General features: G+C 35.2%; 2 protein-coding genes across 5 annotated transcripts in view; both read left to right on the forward strand.

The window, feature by feature from the left end:
* LOC136263440 (uncharacterized) overlaps positions 1 to 18,887 on the forward strand; it is a 70,823-nt gene that overhangs the window by 44,107 nt on the left and 7,829 nt on the right. The window lies entirely within an intron of this gene.
* Positions 2,342 to 9,170, forward strand: LOC136263435 (uncharacterized). Of its 4 annotated transcripts, XM_066057949.1 has the most exons (3): positions 2,342 to 2,450; positions 5,131 to 8,322; positions 8,375 to 8,502. In XM_066057949.1, exons 2-3 carry the CDS (start codon positions 5,131 to 5,133, stop codon positions 8,375 to 8,377), a joined length of 3,195 nt encoding a protein of 1,064 aa, XP_065914021.1. In that variant the 5' UTR covers positions 2,342 to 2,450; the 3' UTR covers positions 8,378 to 8,502. The 4 variants fall into 4 exon arrangements, with proteins under 4 accessions (XP_065914021.1, XP_065914018.1, XP_065914020.1 ...); XM_066057946.1 differs by having other exon boundaries at positions 5,131 to 9,170; XM_066057948.1 differs by having other exon boundaries at positions 2,363 to 2,450; positions 4,508 to 9,170.

Genomic DNA, 18,887 nt, shown 5'->3' on the forward strand with positions numbered 1-18,887 from the left:
TGACTCCTGCACAGTTGAGGTCCTCACTATCGCCATGCAGCCAAACCCTCAGTTGGTATAGTATCCCTTATCATGTAATAATAACATTAAATTGAAATAAATGCACGTATATATCATTTGTAATCTAGTGTGGGGATAAGAGTGGGGAATTTCCAGTAGTTCATTGTTCCCTATATGCTGCATGCATGCATGGGGTTCCTTTATCTATACTTATCTACACGGTCTGGAGGGTGGAGCTATGCAGCTGTGGTTGCACAACACACACACACACACACACACAAACACACACACACACACACAAACACACACACACACACACAAACACACACACTGGGCTTCTAGCATACTTCAACTGGACTGCTGCTTTAGCCATTCATTCAAAATAAATTGAGTGCATGTATACTTTGGACATCATAGACTGCACTCAGTGACCAACCTTAAATGTGCCAAGAGTTAACACTAATTACATAATGTATAATACAAAAGTAACACATGATTGAATGAAGTGAAATGTGTATGGTCAGTTCACTGCACTGCAACTTCCATAAATTATACTGTGCACATGGCAATGCTCAAAATTGGCCCACATGGCAGTGTTTATTCTAGGGCCGTTGGGGGGGGGGGGACTTTCCCTAAAATCTCAAACTCACCCCTTAAAAATTGTAAGTGACTACGTTATACGCTATACTTAGGTTAAACTTGTTTTAAAATAGCACACAAAACTATCAAAAGTGCCTTCAGATTTCAATCTCCGAGTGTTTTAGCTATATATGTAAAATTTTCCCAGGTTAGAAATTCCTTACAATGCATGCTCTCAGGTTTAAACCTCCAAAGGTACACATATGCAACAATCAAAAAATTCTTACATAATTTAGTGATGGCTATTCCATATCTGAGAGCCTAAGTTTACCCAGTTTCTTAATTAGTTCTATTATAGCTCTCAAAATTGTCCTTAAATTCAGTATAACTATAGTATTGAGTTACTGATTTGGGATGCACCCCAGAGACCTTGGTCACTTGAATGATTCAAAATTGTATATATTTCCCTTCTGATGGTGACTGAGATTATGCACCACATTGTTCCCAAGCATCATTCTCAGTTTAATAAAAATGTCTCAATCTTTAAATTCTGATAAGAGGGTTCATGCCTAGATCCTTCCTTGCAGAATGAGTGTAGGCTACTATAAAATGTCGTGCTGTTATTGCTCACTTGAGCTTATACTTTGTGCTGCCAAACTTAGAAATCTAAATTTCAATTTTCCTGAAATCCTTGGAAACTCCCTCCCACTGCTCCTAAATGCTAGGCCACTTTGACTCTAACCATTTCTCATCTTAGTTGTAGAACAATACTTTTTAGTAACAATATTAATCAGAGGAAGTATTGAAAACATACACCAGCATGTTTCCTAAATTATGAATAATACTGTAGGCTGTCATTTTTAAAAACCTAGCTGTAAGATATGCAGTACACTAGTGGAGTCACCCTAAATATCCCACTTTTACAGTAGCCATATGTGTATATAATCTTTGTAATTAGATACATATACAAGCTCATAAGTAAGTCTGAGTCTTTGATGTTACTGTTATTGGTATACTGTATACTGTATACGTTGCTATTTAATATACATTGTCAAGACATTAATTTTTTACTGATTCATGCAGCAATGCAATGTCAGCCATGTATAAATCATATGGTCCCAATTCAAGTATTGTACACTATATACTATTAATTTAATCATTTATGTATGAGATTTCACCTATATATAATATAATAGTAGCCATATAAAATTATGCCACAAAGCAGTGGCGGTTCTAGGAAATACCGTATAATACATACTTCTGTATCTACAAATGATGTAATTGCTGGAAATTTCTGTGGTAGTCTATATCACTGTCTGGAGGTAACAAAACATACTCAACAACAACAACTGATCAAAGCAATTATTTTCGTTGTGTAGCTGATAATGCAAACATTTGTTACCACCACTTTCATGGATGCAATTCTGTTATATTTAATATGGCAATTCTTTGTGGAGCTCATGTAAAGCTCAAAACATTTTATTGATTTATCAACAGCACTTTTAAAATGATCAACTGTGGGCCAGTGTGGGGTGATGCAAAGAAGGAGCTCCTATACTCTGGGTAGTTTGCATGGAAAAGCACCTAGATTTGCTCCACTGTGACTCCTTATGTCACCATCATGCAGTAGTTTAGCCAACAACATGATAGACTTAATAAGCCTATGATGTCATATAACGAGCACGTGCGAGGGCTTACTCTCCGCACGGCGCTTATTGATTAGAGATTATAAGCGCCTGTTGCGAGATCAGGCGCTTATAATCTCTAATCGATAAGCGCCGTGCGAAGAGCCACGCGAGACTAAATGAGGTAACCGCAACTGTAGTAAAGAAATTGATAAGATGATCGTGTGAAAATTCACCAAGTTTGGGGTAAAATTTACGTAGCTGTATCGTGTATACGTACACAGCTCAATACTAACAGCTTACTGATTGTTTGCTATTGGCGTCACTGAGCTACTGCTTGATTGGTACGGCGTTAATTAATTGATTTTACCTCACGGCTGTATTTATTCTAGGATTTCTCCTTTGAGGAATTTAGGGGGTGACCTATATAATTGCTACAGTTGCCCAAGTTCACAACTATGTATAGTTTCCAAACTAGTTATCTAGTCATTTAAGGCTGTATCGTGTTGCGATTTTTGTGATTGGGTCATCTGAGCCAGCTAGATTCTAGAGCTTGATGCATGAGTGGAGTAATTATAACAAAATGATGTAAAATAGTATCTAGGACAATCATGTGTACCTCATGTACACTATTATTCTATTCACTGCATATGTTGAATCTGTTGAATTAACAATAATTGTATGACATCACAAGACATGTACTAGCAAATTAAAATACACTACAGTGTACGTGTGGGAATTTTTGTTAGTCATATATGTGATAGATTTTATGATCTGATACTCTGAAAGTAGAGCATTTTAAGGTTGTGTTTGCATTTTTAGCTTAGGAAATTTTTACATATTAATTATTCTGAGATTGAATCTGAGGGCATTTCTGATAGTTTTGTGTGCCATTTTATACACAAGCTTGTATGATGTAGTAGTTACCCAAAATTTTTAGGGGATGAGTCTAAGATTTTAGAGGGGGAAACATCAACAGCCCTAGAATAAACACTACTTCACAGTAATAGGTACAGGTGTTCATCCTCATTCAGTATCAGAACACAGCTTTTACCCTTTTCTTCCTGACCCGATGACAAAAGAAGAAAAGAACATGAGACTATCCTTTAGTTTAACTACCAATAACTAACAGCTAGGCTATGTGTTCAGTTATCAGGACCATAAGGCCAGAAGGCCTACGCACACTAACACATGCACACTTATCTATGCATACAGTCCCATAGAACTTTATTTACTGTGATCAGGCAGCATATACTTCTACATGTGATGCATGCAACCTCAGGTTACTCACAGTCTTATAAATATTGTATATACAGGATTGTAGCAATTCAGAAATTCAACTTATACCTAAAGTGTGCGTATGTGCTAGCACTACTTCTGAACACAACAGTTGTATTATGGTATAGCCATGTTTAGATTTTTTTTCTCTTTCTGGCTATCATTATGATGCATCATGTGTGAGACATTGTTGACATAAAATTTGACAAGTGAGTGTATGGTTAGCTATACTATAGGTAACTATATACTGAAGTAGCATAATAGGAAATTAGACACTGCTATATTATGCACTAACTGTTTGTTTTTAATTCAAAGTGAGTATGATAGTGATAAAAGTAGTACAATACTGACATCTAGCCACCACATTTATATTCAAGATACATACATACTGTACATGTGTACAGACATAAATTATATTTCATGCACATAATGCAAACTGACATGGAATGTACTTCATAAATGGTGGTGCAGTATAAGTTTCTGGATTTAATGTTCCACACTGCTGACCCCAAAAATTTTATGTGATTTGTGTGATGAAGTTTTCTTTTATAGGCTATACATTAGCATCTCCATGTGATATTGAAATATCACAGTATATAGCAGCTACATCATGGTACTGGCTGTAACACATATAGACAGAGAGATACAAAACAAGGCTTTGAAGTTTGCTAGCTATGTAATGCGGCATTACTTCTTTAAAAGACACCTTAGGCATATGTAAAAGATATTTCAATGATCAAGCTATTTTTGTTAGTTCAACCGGATTTGCAAAAAGATACTTTTCTACATGAAAAAATCAGACAGTTGTATTCAATGATAAAAAAAAGTTACAGAGTTTCAAAATTCAAAACATGGATCACATTTTATGTGCAAAAAAAGGTACCTTATTTTTCCAAATGCATGCAGTCACAATTATTTTATCAGTCCACTACTAACACATGTCTGATATACAACTGTCTATTAAAAATATAGAGCACCTGTGACACTACGCTTCTCTAATAATTATTTTCTATCTTATTTTGTAGCAAACTCTATAGGCAGCCACTATATGTGACTATAGGCCTGGAAAAAAAGAGATGTGAGCACAAGCTACACCCCCATCTACAGGTTGCATCTCAGTATCTACTGCAATGGAATTTTGCATTCTGTAGCCTGTATTATATAGTCAATATAATGTTTAACATGGGGTGAAAGTTGCATGCATGGCTATAATATAGCATAGCATGCATAGCATAAAAAGCTATGAGTCATGAAAGTTGGAAAGAGTAGGAAAATTTATATGCCCACATGCTGTGTTTTTGGTCACATAATTATTGTAAACAAAATGATGTACATCTCTGATGTAAATGTCATGCTCACCACCCTTGGCAAGTTGTAATGGCTTCTATAAGTATCACAGATCTGAAATCAATATTAAGATTGTTTATTTTTGTGGATGGCTCAACCTTCAAATGATCTAACACAACCACATGTATGACTTTAACCACATGTATGACTTTAACCACATGTATGACTTCAACCACATGTATGACTTCAACCACATGTATGACTTCACTCTATATATAGACAAAATATTGTGTTGTGTAGAAGCCACGTAAATCATGTACAGCAGGGAATTACCATAACATTAACTTTTCTGTACCCACAGATGTTGTTGATATATTTGCTAATTTCTGTGGTGGTCAGTGTGGATAGCATCACTGTCTGGCCTGCTCAAAACATAGTGAACAACAACAACTGTTCAGGGCAACTAGACTATTATCTGTGCAATTGTGTAGCTGATAATGCTACAATAGAAATATATCTTTCATCTGGTTATTACCACTTTCAAGGACAGAATTCCTGTATATTACAAGGGCAGTCTAATATATCAATTATTGGCAGTACCAATGATAGCACTGTTATTCAGTGTAGCAATTTTAATATGGCGTTTCTGGAGGTTCAAAATGTTTTCATAAGTAACATCCAAATGATCAACTGTGGAAGTTTGTTCAATGATGCTGTTAATGAAACAATAACTAACATAAGCTCATACACATACTTTGGAAAAGGATCTAGATTTGCTTTAATGTTTCTCCTCTCAACTAATGTCACCATTAATAATCTAACCATGAGGAACACACTGGGATACGGCATCATCAGCTTCAATACTTTTGGAACATTAGTAATGTCAAGATCACATATACAAGATACTACTTTTGAAAATGACGAAATTTGCATGGGTTACAACTATGAGAGAGAGGAAACAGACTTCTACTGCTCAGGCAGTGGAATTGCGATAATCTTTGCTGGTAGTGGTAGTAATAGCGCAAGTGTCAGTATAAAGGACTGTTTATTTACTAACAATACAAACAACATTCCCTACTTGCAGTACAAGAAATCATTTGCTAACATGGATACTGTGTACACTGGAAGTGAAGTTCCATTCGTTGGAGCAGGTTGTGTTACCATTTACTCCACACAGTTTAGCTACAAGGTCAAAACTCTGATTGCAAACTCAATATTTTACAATAATAATGGAACATTTACTGCATCAGTAGCCATATTAACAGCTCCCACTACCAATAGCACCACCACAATTAGTAACTGCAATTTTAACGATAATAATCGAATGAAAAATGATCCATCGGAAAGTGACATAAATGTATCTGGTGGAATATTTTATATTCAGTTGGCATTAGGGTACACACTAATGCAATTCCACACTTTGCCAGGAATAAAGTTTGAAGGTTTGACCATTGTACACTCAAATTTTACACTACAGGGTGGAAAGAGTGGAGCAGCAATTCACATTGAAAAACAATCACCCATTACTATGGTATTATCTGTTAGAATAAAATGGTGTACATTTGTTGATAATGAAGCAAACTCTGGTTCAGCAATATTTGCTAAAGATGATGCAACAAAAATACCATTCAATTCTACCCCGGTTGGTAACCTTATAATATACTTAATAAATATCAATGCTTACTCTAATAAACTTTTTCATGGTAGCACTTTAGAGTACATCTCTGGTGACTTCATTACTGGTGTCTACTATTTCTTAAATTGTTTAGTTGTACTAGAATGTGAAGAAGAGTGTAACTTTAAACACAACCAACCATCGGTGTTCTATGGACAAGTTTCAGCAATGAGAATATCAGGCAGTGTAGTATTTCAAAACAACAAAGCTAGAAATGGTGCAGCACTGAGACTGGTAGATACTGTGTTATACATAACTATTAATACCTCGGTGATCTTTGATAATAACACAGCAGTTTTGAATGGTGGAGCGATTATGGTGGAGTTCCCTAATTTCAGCATTCATGATCAAGATATCTGTCCTTTTCAGTTTGTAGGGTTGGCACGTGAAGAAACCATTACTGATATCGAAGTAAATAATATACAAGAAATCCTTAACATCAACATCATCTTTCAAAACAATTATGCAAAAAATGGTACAAATCTAGAGTCAATCTATGCAAGTGTGTTCTACATATGTCATTGGTATGCAGACACATCAGTTCAAACACAACCTAGCTCTGAATCTAAAATAATGAATGATACACGTCCTTCTGTGTACCATAAAGCATTTAACTATTACCCTAAGCCTATAAGTGATCATCTCAATGTCATTGCAATTTATCCATGTGTCTGCATGGACTCTAACAGTTATGCTAACAATGTTGGGGACTGTTTAACCGGCAAAAGCATAGTACTACCACACCCAGTTATACCAGGTAAGAGATATTCTGTCTATATTGTTCCTATTGACACAGTCGGTTCAGTTGGGTACAGTAATGAGCTGATTACTAGTGCGTATACTTCCAATGAAGAATTACAACTAGCCGAGGGACAACGTGAAAGAAAATTTTCAGCCACAAACAACTCTTGTACATCAGTTGATTTTACTATATATCTTAACAGATCGCCGATACCTGATGATGGAAAACTGGAGATGTCTTTGACTGTATCAAGATATTTGACAATTGAATTTGATTTTTCAACCTGTCCTTTTGGGTTTGTTTTAAGGGAAACCATCGGAAAATATGGCTGCGTATGTGATGAATTTTTGACTGAAAGGTGTAGTGATGGATTTTATTGTGATCCTAGTACTGGCTTAATCACACGTTTAAATGTCCAGTCCTGGTTGTCAGTAATTGATGGTGATATACAGTATTTGAAATTCTGCTTTCCAACATTTTGCAATGATATTGCAGACGTTAAATTTGTTTTACAAAATGATTCTAATATTCTTTGCACAAACTATCATGCAGGACGAGGATGTGGTGGCTGCTTGAATAACTATAGTAGAGTGTTTGGATCTGACAACTGCAAACAGTGCAGTAGTATGTGGCTCTTGACCATATTATTGTATGCTGCACTTGGAGTGATGCTGGTGATATTTCTATTTATGTTGAAGTTCACAGTTACATTTGGAGCAATTAATGGACTAATATTCTTCTGCAATGTTATGAGTATAAATGAGGAACTATTCTTTAACGTAAACATATCCAGGTTTACATTTCTGAGGGTATTTATTTCTACAGTAAATCTAGATTTAGGATTTGAAATTTGCTTCTATGATGGCATGTCTCAAATTGTTAAAACTGGACTGCAGTTTGTGTTTCCAGTGTATCTGTGGTTACTGATATTGGTGATAGTATATCTAAGCCGTTATTCGTATCGTTTTCACGCTAAAATTTCTAATGAAGCATTACCAGTGCTTGCGACTCTTATGTTTCTATCATATTCCAAAGTACTCCAAACATCAATCACAGTCTTTTCCTATGTGTTTGTCAAATCATCTAATCATGGTAGCATAACAGCATGGGAACCAGATCCCACTATAGATTATTTGGTAAGGTATCATATCGTCTTGTTTTGCATTGCATCATTGTTTTCCCTAGCAGTAATACTTGCTACAATTGGCTTCACTGTTCCTATAATACTACTCAGAGGACTGAACCATTTTTTCCCATTGTTTGACTGCTTTTTTGCTCCATATAAGACAAACTGCAGGTATTGGTTTGGCTTGCGACTTTGTGTACTTGTGTATTTGTCCATCATGGAAGCTGTAATTTCAGATGACAAAGAGACTGTCCTTCTATCAAGCATTGTGGTAGTAGGTACTTTTGCATTTATTCAAGCATCAGTATTTCCATTTAGAAATAAGCTGATAAACATCATGGATTTGATATTTACTGGAATATTTCTTCTTCTCTCATCAATTGTCTTGTACTTCCATCCAAATGTCAATGGTTACAGAAAAGTCAATATAGCAGTGAATGTTTTAGGATATACTTCCTTTGTTGTTTTCTGTGTGATAATTGTATATCACATTTATCATGCTACAAAAGGCTTCAGCTGCTGTTTTAAATTCTTCAGTACTGTAAATCGACTTAGACTAAAATTTGAGATGAATAAAGATGATGACCTTCAGTGGCCTTTTGCTGTTTTTGCTGAAGAGCCTGACCAGAGATACGGTACAATTAGAACACAAGATGAGACTGAAGCTTAAAGCAACTGTTGTGAACCTACAACATAGCTGACAACTTTATTTAACGGTCATTTGCATATCTGTTTTGTTTGTTGTTTTGTTTTCCCAAGTTTTGCTGATACAGTTGATGCATTTTATATTTTGTGTTTTTTACTGTAATTGCATATGTTTTTCTTGTGATTTAACATTATATTTAAGGATTAAAAGAAGTGATTCTGAAATGAATACCAAATTTCTCCCTTGTTCACTTGCTATTCCACTATACATGCAAATTAACCTGAGTCAAAAACATAGCACAAAAAACCTTTGAATGAAAAAATTTCCCTGACCAGGTGCTGGCTGACTCTTGGTGAGTAGCTGAGGAGCCACATCACAGCCTTAGATTTGCATTCAACCAGTCCACAGTATGACTTTTCATATTTTATTAAGAGTTGGATTATGTATGTCCCGCTAGGGACCTGCAACAGGCTACAGATAGTTTGTGAATCACTATTTTGTGACATGATACAGTAACATTTGTGGAAAAAGTGTAGAAGTGCATCCTTTTACTCTAGATGTTTTAAAAGGCCATAAATCAAATGTCTTTGATCCATCTTTAGTAAATATTTCACCTGCATGCAAAGCTTGCAAGGTAAAATTAAAAATAATAAAATACCAATTCCCTACAAATTAGTGTACTATGTGTCCAAATTAAGAAGCAGGTTTTCCACACTGATGTTGACTAATGACTTGTAGCTTTATTAATTACAATTGGACATGTATTGCCAAAATGTGACACGTGTGCAGTTACCAAAAGGCTAACAATTAATAAGTGACTTATAACCAACCATTTTTGTCTATATATAATCAACAATGTAGCTAAGAGTCTGTCACATTGACTATAGCAAATAAGCAACACACAACCAGTGTCTTGATTTACTATAATTAAACGATGCACAATTACTCAATATAGATTATTTAACAGATCACTTAAGAATTATGCATGTATATATAATTCAAAAAAAAAGCTATTTATTCATAGATCTTTTGCTACACAAAATATTACATATGTTTCACAATGTAACTATGTAGAAATGATCAGTTAAGCACCATCTACCTATGGGTACACGTGAATTCTGATCAGTAATTAGTAAGATTCGTTACATAGAATGACACTAAGTTTAGTGAATTCAGTCAGGGACAACACACTGGGGCTTCTGAAATCTCCAAAAGTAAATTGTATGGAGCAATTGCAAGTGATCAACAGTAAATAAATGTCGCCAAGGTATATACAACTAAGAGTGGCATTGCATAGAGCAATTCATTGGCTTTAATTTTTTGCACAATGTGCTATAAAGCTAATGACTGCATTTTTGTATCTTTGTATGCACATGTATTTTGCATAGGGTAAAGAATGATGTCTGTCAACAAATGAAGGTTTTACAATCAACCAGCCGGTTTGATCGACCAAACTAAGGCTAAAAAAATGAAGGGATTTTAGATTGCTTTAATGCATACTTGCACAAAATTTTATTTGACCACTCATGCTTTGATATGTTTGGCATCCAGTGGCCAGTGAATTGAGTTTAGGCAAACATTTATTAATTCCCTTGCCCTACTGCACTAATAATTAATATTATAATTAAGATTTGAAACTACCTTAGAAATATTAAATAATTAAAGATCAAATACTCTAATGGAGCAGGTAGCCACTTTAATATAACAATAGCGTTCAGTTATTTTACTACAACACCCAAAACCAATATATATTGGGAGGCACGTTTATAAATTCAAACTCCTAAAAGAGTGTAGTAAGGAATGGAGGTTTGGGTTTCCTTACCCAAAAATATCCAAAATCCAGCCTAACGTTTTCTTTCATAACTTGCAGCTTGGGAAGCCTTTAGAGCAACCCCAAACTCTTCCAACCAGTTTATATTGTTAGTTGATTCACTACTGACTTATTGACTGGCTGGAGCCTTTAGCCAAGCATAAGTCAACTATGATTAATGCTATGGGCCTGATTTCTTCACTGTTCGATGTAGCTTTGGCCTGAGACATGCTTTTTAGACATGCCTTTTAGTCTGGCTGTTAAAGGGTGACATGTGGTAAAAACAGTACCAAGATAAATTTGGTATCATTACTAGATACAAAAGTTCAGGAGAATAGCATATCCAAAATCCTTTTAAGGGAATTTTTCTTCAGTTTAATGTATACAGTTGCCAAATAACAATGTGTATCAATCGTGCATAGTCTATAGAAAAATAGCTTAGCACTGGTTTTAACTTTATTCTAGCTACATAAAATGCTGTTATTCATAGCTACTAAACAAATTCATTTTCACTGTATTAAGTTGCACTGCATTAAAGTTGCACAGCATCAATATTTTTGTGACAATGAATTGTTGAATTGTTAATGTAAAAGCTATCAAAAGTGCCTTCGCTTCTTCTGTACCTGCTTCTTCAGCATGCAACAATGTCTTCGCAGCAATTATCTTTTCAGCATTTAGCAAAACAGTCTCCACAAGCTGTTACAGACTTAAATACCATTGTTCCGGCAAGCATTTGATTGGATTTTCATATGACGATTTGCATTTAAACTCTATAAGTTTTAATGAGTTCTTTGTGGTTGCATTCATGACTGGTGAGAATGCAACACCTTAAATCATCACACAACTTAGTAAGCATTTGTGAGCTCATCATGGCCTGCTGGTATTATCTAAAGTGGCAACATCATTATAGTAGCCTGCTATCCTTTCTTATTCTGTGTGGATGGGAATGGTCTGATGATTATTAGAGCCTTATAACTTGTACTGCATGCATACATGAAATGAGTAACCCTAAACAAATTGGTCTTCCAAGCCCAGAATTTAAAGATAACCACAAATTTCTGGTTAAGCCCCAAACTTCAGAAGAAACAGATCTCAAATGAACTGAAGTACAGTACCTATTTTATTGTTGTTACAAGTTGCTTATAGTACAACAGAATAGTCACAAAGTGAAGAACTGTGAAGTATCAGTAGACTTGCTTCTTTACAGACAGTCAGTAAAGCAAATAAACAAAAGAGATAATGGCTTCAATCTGAGATTCAAGCTGCTGCATGGCTAACTGATTTCCCAAAGCACCAGACAAGTTATAGAAAGCAACGATGAAGTGGACACAAAAAAGCCCTGCGTGTGTCTGTATTTTCTAGCTTTTAGTACGTACTTAAGAAAGTTGTTTGGTTTTTATTTTGATAGTTAATATTTCAAAACATAAATAATGATGTAATGCATGTCACAGTGCACAACATGTCTGAAATCAACATCATGATCAACACATGAATAATATTGACTTATCATCCCATCATAAAGCACAATGTCATGTCTCTGTACATCATTAAACAATTTAGTTAGTTGTGATGTATTTCCTTGAAGACTCATTCCCTTGGTCCATTAATACATTGTGCAGTACACTTTGCAAAGTGTCAAGTTATATGCATATATATTTCTAAACATAACAAACAAGATGATTCCTAGCAACAACAAAAAATGAAGCTATTACATTCATAATGTTATGAATGTAATAGCTTCAATTACCTTCTAATGTTAGGTTTATATGCATATTACATACTTGACACTTTGCAAAGTGAACTGCACAATTTATAAATGGACTAAGGTCTAGCTTGTAATAATACTATTATTACTATTATTAGGGACCCGCCGATTATGCTGGCATAATTATGAACATAATAGGTGTCTGAAAGCATTGAGCATAATGCTAGCATAATAGGTAGAATATTTGTGTAATAGTATGAATTCTTGCTTATCAAAATAGCTATCACAGAAAGGTCGATATACTCCAATAGAACAGTCAGTAACTCTAATAGAACAATCACATAGCTGACTGTTCTATTAGAGTATATCGATATTTTCTGTGATATGCATTTTGACATGTAAGTTTGTGCTTCAGCCACTTGTTGTTTATCCATAAATTGGAAATTATTAGCAGAGCATGAGAACTAAGGCATAAATAATTGGGCATAATTTGAGCATAATGGGTAAGTATTGAGCATAAATTTTAGCATAATAGGTAAATTTTTGAGCAGTGCAGCATAGCATAATAGGTAAAATTATGAGCATAATCGGCGGGTCCCTAACTATTATACTTGGTTGTATAATTACAGCTTCACAGTGGCCAGTACTGAACGTCTGACAGCAACATGTGCTGCAGCCTTTGGATTACCCTAACCTAACAAACTGGAACTAGAGACTTAAACATTCCTTAACTTAACAGTAGCTAACAATAAGGTGAAACAGAAAATGGGACAAAGAAAAGCAAAAAAAAATCCCTCCTACCCCAGGATTTGAACTGCAGGCCACCCAATGTCCAGTCAGGTGCCACACTCAGTGATGGATTTTCTTCCTTTAAACCTAAGTATTCATTGTTATTACTGATGAGCTAAATATTGCATAGCTTGTTCCCAGTATAAATTCCTATATAGTATACCAGTTAATATCTGGTATAGTGGTGATGTGTGCATATGCAATATAGCTAAATTTAATACATGCACTGAAAAACAAATGTGTGAAATTGACCTCATTTGGTCTCTTTACCCAGGATTAATGGAGGACCGGAGGTTAAAAAGACATCTAAGTGGTTAAAATAACTAACAATCTTAAATGGTTGAATCTACCAACAGCATCACTTATTGGATCAACCAGAGTGGTTAGTTTGACTATTACGGGTCATATTATACTACTGCAAGGTTAAAGTAACAAAACAAAGGTCAATTTGACAATTGTGCAGCTGCTAAATCAGCTACGGTTTAGTTATTTTGTCCCAGAAAATATACTGACTATTAGTGTTCAGTAAGCAATAATGTAGAAGAATTCACTGCAGCCACTCTCTACAAGGCAATTAATCATTGGCATCATTGTTTTCAAGACTACTAGCTGTAAAATGATTTCATGAATTGTACTATATGATAGTATTAGATGCATTTCACACTGAAGTGTAACTGTGTCATGTATTGTACTATGGTTCTATTTCAATAGCTATAGACTACTTCTTACCACTGTCATTGAGTCAAATTGACCATTAGATCAGAGTTAAAACAACTGGGTCCATACAATGCAAATGACCAATTAACCCTGACCATTTCAATGGTTGCTGCTACCCAAAATATGGTCGTTTGAATTGCAGGTTAAACTACCCAAGGTTAGAGGGTCATTTTTATAGTCTGGTACATTCAACTTTGATTTTACAGTAAATTTAATCCAAACAGAAATGATCAAAGTGACCTTTCACAGATTAAATTCACCAGTGTGATACAACCATGTTTAGTTACTGTAGGCTATTTTGGCATTACAGCCCAAAAATGATCATTTGAATTGTGGGGTAAAACCACCCATGGTTGGTGGATCATTTTTACCAATATATTTTTTTCAGTGTGCAGAACTGAACAGCTAAGCTGTAAAAAAGGATGCAGCCTTCAAAAGCCTGGTTGAAAAAGTTGTGAAATCAAAGGTGGTGGCCAAGAAATGGCTGCAATGATGCTAATGCTAATTAGTTTTAATAACGCACCTCTGGCTATTATTACAGCATTAACATCACTGCAGCTAGACATTTCTTGGCCACTATACCTTTGATTTTACAACTTTTTTCACCCAGGCTTTTGAAAACCATATGCTAACACTGTTCAATACTTTCTTCAAGCCAAACTGTTTTCTCACTATCGGTACTGCACCCTTTTTTTTACAGATTTGCTGGTTTTTTTTCATGGATTTCACTTCTTTTTGTATTTTAAATACCCCCAAATCCAGCTACTGGGTTTGGGACTTGCTTTACCCAATTTTCTCTTGCCTACAGGCTAAATGATGATTACGGAAGACAGGAGTTACAATAGTATTATATTGTGGATTTTATTTGACTACTTTTTGTAATACTTTACTTCATAGTGGCTATTGTATTTTAAATACTCCAATGAAACCAAGTGAGATGAGTAGCTGACAACAGTGGTTCAATGGTTATGTATATACACTTTCTTCAAGCAGTGGTCATGGTCAGCAGACTTTAGACAATTAGCTATTACCAAGAGTTAATAATAGTTATTAACTCTTGCTATTACCCATCGGGCTAAGTTCTCTGGTCTTATTAAGCAGGTTATTAAGTAAGTGTAAAAAGTCACTTTTCTACACAAATAACTGTGACCATGCTGGTGAGGTTAACAGATAGCCTTGAGTCATTACATAATGACCTGTTTATAATTTGGTAGTTTAATACTAAATGGGTTCAAATTTAACACTTCGGCCTACTTGGAGTGGCTATAGATCGGTGGCAACAGGTGGTGGAAGGTGGATCGGACAAGTAGAAAATCTTTTAGGCAAGTGTACAGTAGATTAGTGACCTTGTGTAACTTTTCTCCCAGTAAACTTTTGTATGATATACACACCACCCATCACTTTATTTCATCAAACCTTAACCTGCTAGGATATATGTATATATATATATATGTATATGTAATAGGACAGATGGCTGTGGTATTCGGGATTAATAGTGCGAGCATTGTAAACAGGAAGGAGTAAAATAGTGCGAGGTGAAGCCGAGCACTATTTCCTTCCTGTTTACAGTGCGAGAACTATTAATCCCGAATACCACATCCATCCGTCCTATTGCAAATTAATCCGACAACCATAGCAACTGTTACTAGGCAACAGAAATTCAAAAAATAACCACTGCAAAATACCAATCACACTTAGCAACCGTTGCTATGGTCTCAAAATGACTTTACCTTAGCAACTGTTACCTAGCAACCGTTGCTAAGCAGCCATGTTGTGTCATGCCTTGGGGGCATCTATCACTATGGTAACAATAGTTGTCAAATTGGACATTTACTTCTAATATAAACACACCACACTATTTTAGCCAATCAAATTAGTATCATAGATTTTTGTCATGGGACCTTGACAAACAAGTGTAATACTAATTCTATTGGCTAATTGCTTGATGTATTTCAATATAATACGTCAAGCTGCTATTGAGAGTATTATACAGTAACACATTCAGTTGTTGGATTAATATATATATATATATGCAGAGTGGAATAGGTCTAGACCAAAATTAACATCAATATAATTATATGTTGTTGGGATACTACATAGCTCAGCTGCAAAAAAATCACCCTGTAAAGAGTTAGATGCTTATAACAAAACAGTCAGGCATTCTAATGCAGCAGTTACACTGATTAAAAGATCAAATCATTAGAAGAAACATGCAGCTTTGAAGAAGTGACTCTTTACGTGCAGCAGCCTTCAGTTGTGTATGAAGTCTAACTTCCTGATCAAAGTTGCTTTTCAGTCCTGACCTATTTCATTATAGTATTCCAAAATCTCAAAATATTCTAATGGAACAGTAGATCATGTACAAATGCAGCATCCAGTGATTGTTCAATTAGAGTACATTTTATACTATTCCATTGCTCTGGAATTTTAGAAAGATATAGCTACACTGTATGTGACTGGGTCTGGGAAAACTGGTCTTATCACCCATCACAGCAAATTTGGTTTTTCACAAAGAACACAAAGCTACACGAATGGACTATCAAATTTCACAATCAAAATCAGCTAGACTTGAGTGGTCCTTTGGCCTTGTGGTTTGTACATCTGTCATACGAGAGTTAAGGAACTCTCTACCAAAACTACCAGACCTAATCACAAAAAGTTTACTTTGCATAATTAAAATAAACTTTTGCCACAGAGATTGAATACAACAATTGTCCTGGTTATCATGCAAGATTCTCTTATAGTCCAGTCATTTTATGGTTTGACCTTAAACTAATTGCAACACAAATGGTTTCAACAGTTTCTAGCACAGAAAAATGTGCTCTATAACATATCAAAAGTCCCGGAAAATACCATAAAGGGAAAGTGACCTTTTGCATGACCTTTTTAGCCATTTTTAGCAAAAAAAATTAGGAGTTGTGCTTCTATTTCAGCTGTACACTATCCAAACTATTTACATTTGGTATCAAATGATTGTTCTCACTATAAGGAACAAGATGATACTTGTTTGGTATCCATAGCTTAATTTGTTCCAAAGTTATCATCATTTTACTGGACAAAACTGACATTATTTAGTACCGCCCACGCACTTATTAAATTTTGGTGTAACCCATTTATTGCTTGTCTAATGGTAGTTTTCCCATGGCAAGGGACTTTTTTATAACAGAGGATCATAATGAAGACTAGAAGGTGCATATGTTACCATGGAAACCAAGAAATAGCATAGCTTTATATCCAATTCGGTTGTTTTCATTCTCTATTGTCATGAAGATGGATTTAATTCTTTATAATTCCAAACCTGACATTGTACAAATTAAGTTAGGTACATACACAATGACACTCATTATAATAAAATTGTACTTCAACCATGGCCATGGTAGTGGAAAATCTGTTCTCTTGTGTATATAAATGATAAGTTTCGCTTTCATTCAGTCTGTATCATCTTCTTCATGGATTGAGATATCTGAGTTGGTGCAGCCTGTTCCATTGCAGTTGCCATAAACAGAAGAGCATTTCACATTGAATTTCTTGCAAGTGCATCTCATGCTGCTGTAGTCAGTGTGGCAGTTACATCTAATCATTTTCAACAGCTCATCTGGAGCTTGCAATTTACTGATTATATGTACATGATTATATGTACATACTTACTTTGCAATTTCTTTCCAAGAAGCAGCTAAGCATATTAATGAACTGCTGCTTGTTGGTGCTGTTCGATAAAAAGTTCCCTTCTTCATATTTAACTTCGTATCTTTGGTGAATGACACATGAGAAGTCATCAACAAAAGATATGGTGTATCTGAGGAGGGTCAAAGGATGCTCTGGAGTGGCTATGTCATTCACCAAAGATACAAAGTTGAACATGAAGAAGGGAACTTTTTTATTGAACAGCACCAACAAGCAACAGTTCATTAATATGCTTAGCTGCTTCTTGGAAAGAAATTGTAAAGTGTACCATGCTTCAGGAGATGCTGGTGTGATGAATGTACAAAAAGCAGTAGATTTAGCCAGAGTAGCAGACACTCTGCTAGTTGGTGATGACACCGATATTCTTGTATCTGTTTGTGACTACTGCAAGGGAACAGGCTGCACCAACTCAGATACCCCCAATCCATGAAGAAGTGATACAGATACCAACACTAAATGAAAGCAAAACTTACCATTTATATACACAAGAAAATAGATTTTCCACTACCACGGCCATACAATTTTCAATGTCATTGTATATGTACCTAACTTAATGTCAGGTTTGGAATTGTAAAGAATTAAATCCATCTTCATGACAATAGAGCATGAAACAACTGAATTGTGACTGTCTCTGGGAAAACCGGTCTTATCGTCCATTTAAAAGTATCGAGAAACATTAGTTTTAAATATTCAGAGGGTTGTGGCTTGCCAGTGGTGGTAGCTACGCATACACTGTAAATACAGTAGTGGTCACAACACACTAACACAGGTGTGATATTGTTGTCCAAACTGGCACATCCTTACAAGAGTAGTATGCACACCATATTAGTCACACTAATAATAGTGTGACCATACATGTACAGCTGAAAAAAAAGTACTTGTGCATTCAGGAGTGGAAGGGTAGAATGTGATAGCTTTATTATCAAAGTCAACTACTCATCATAGTATTATTGTGAAATATTACATCATCTGCAGTTTCATAATTGGTGTAACATTCCTGGAATGTCAGCAATACTGATACAAACAGTATACAACACTATTAGTTAGTCAGCAACTTACTGCTTTCAAATCTCTACTTAAACATTGTTTCAAAATGTATACAAAACCTATATCACCAAGCCTGGAGTTTGATTGTGGATTTAATTTCACTCAACTGAGGCTACCTTAAAATATGTATGGGTCCCACTGATCATCAGTATACAAATTTTTCATCTCTCTACTGTT

The sequence above is a fragment of the Dysidea avara genome, chromosome 8 (assembly GCF_963678975.1).
Source record: "Dysidea avara chromosome 8, odDysAvar1.4, whole genome shotgun sequence".
NCBI classification, from domain to species: domain Eukaryota; kingdom Metazoa; phylum Porifera; class Demospongiae; order Dictyoceratida; family Dysideidae; genus Dysidea; species Dysidea avara.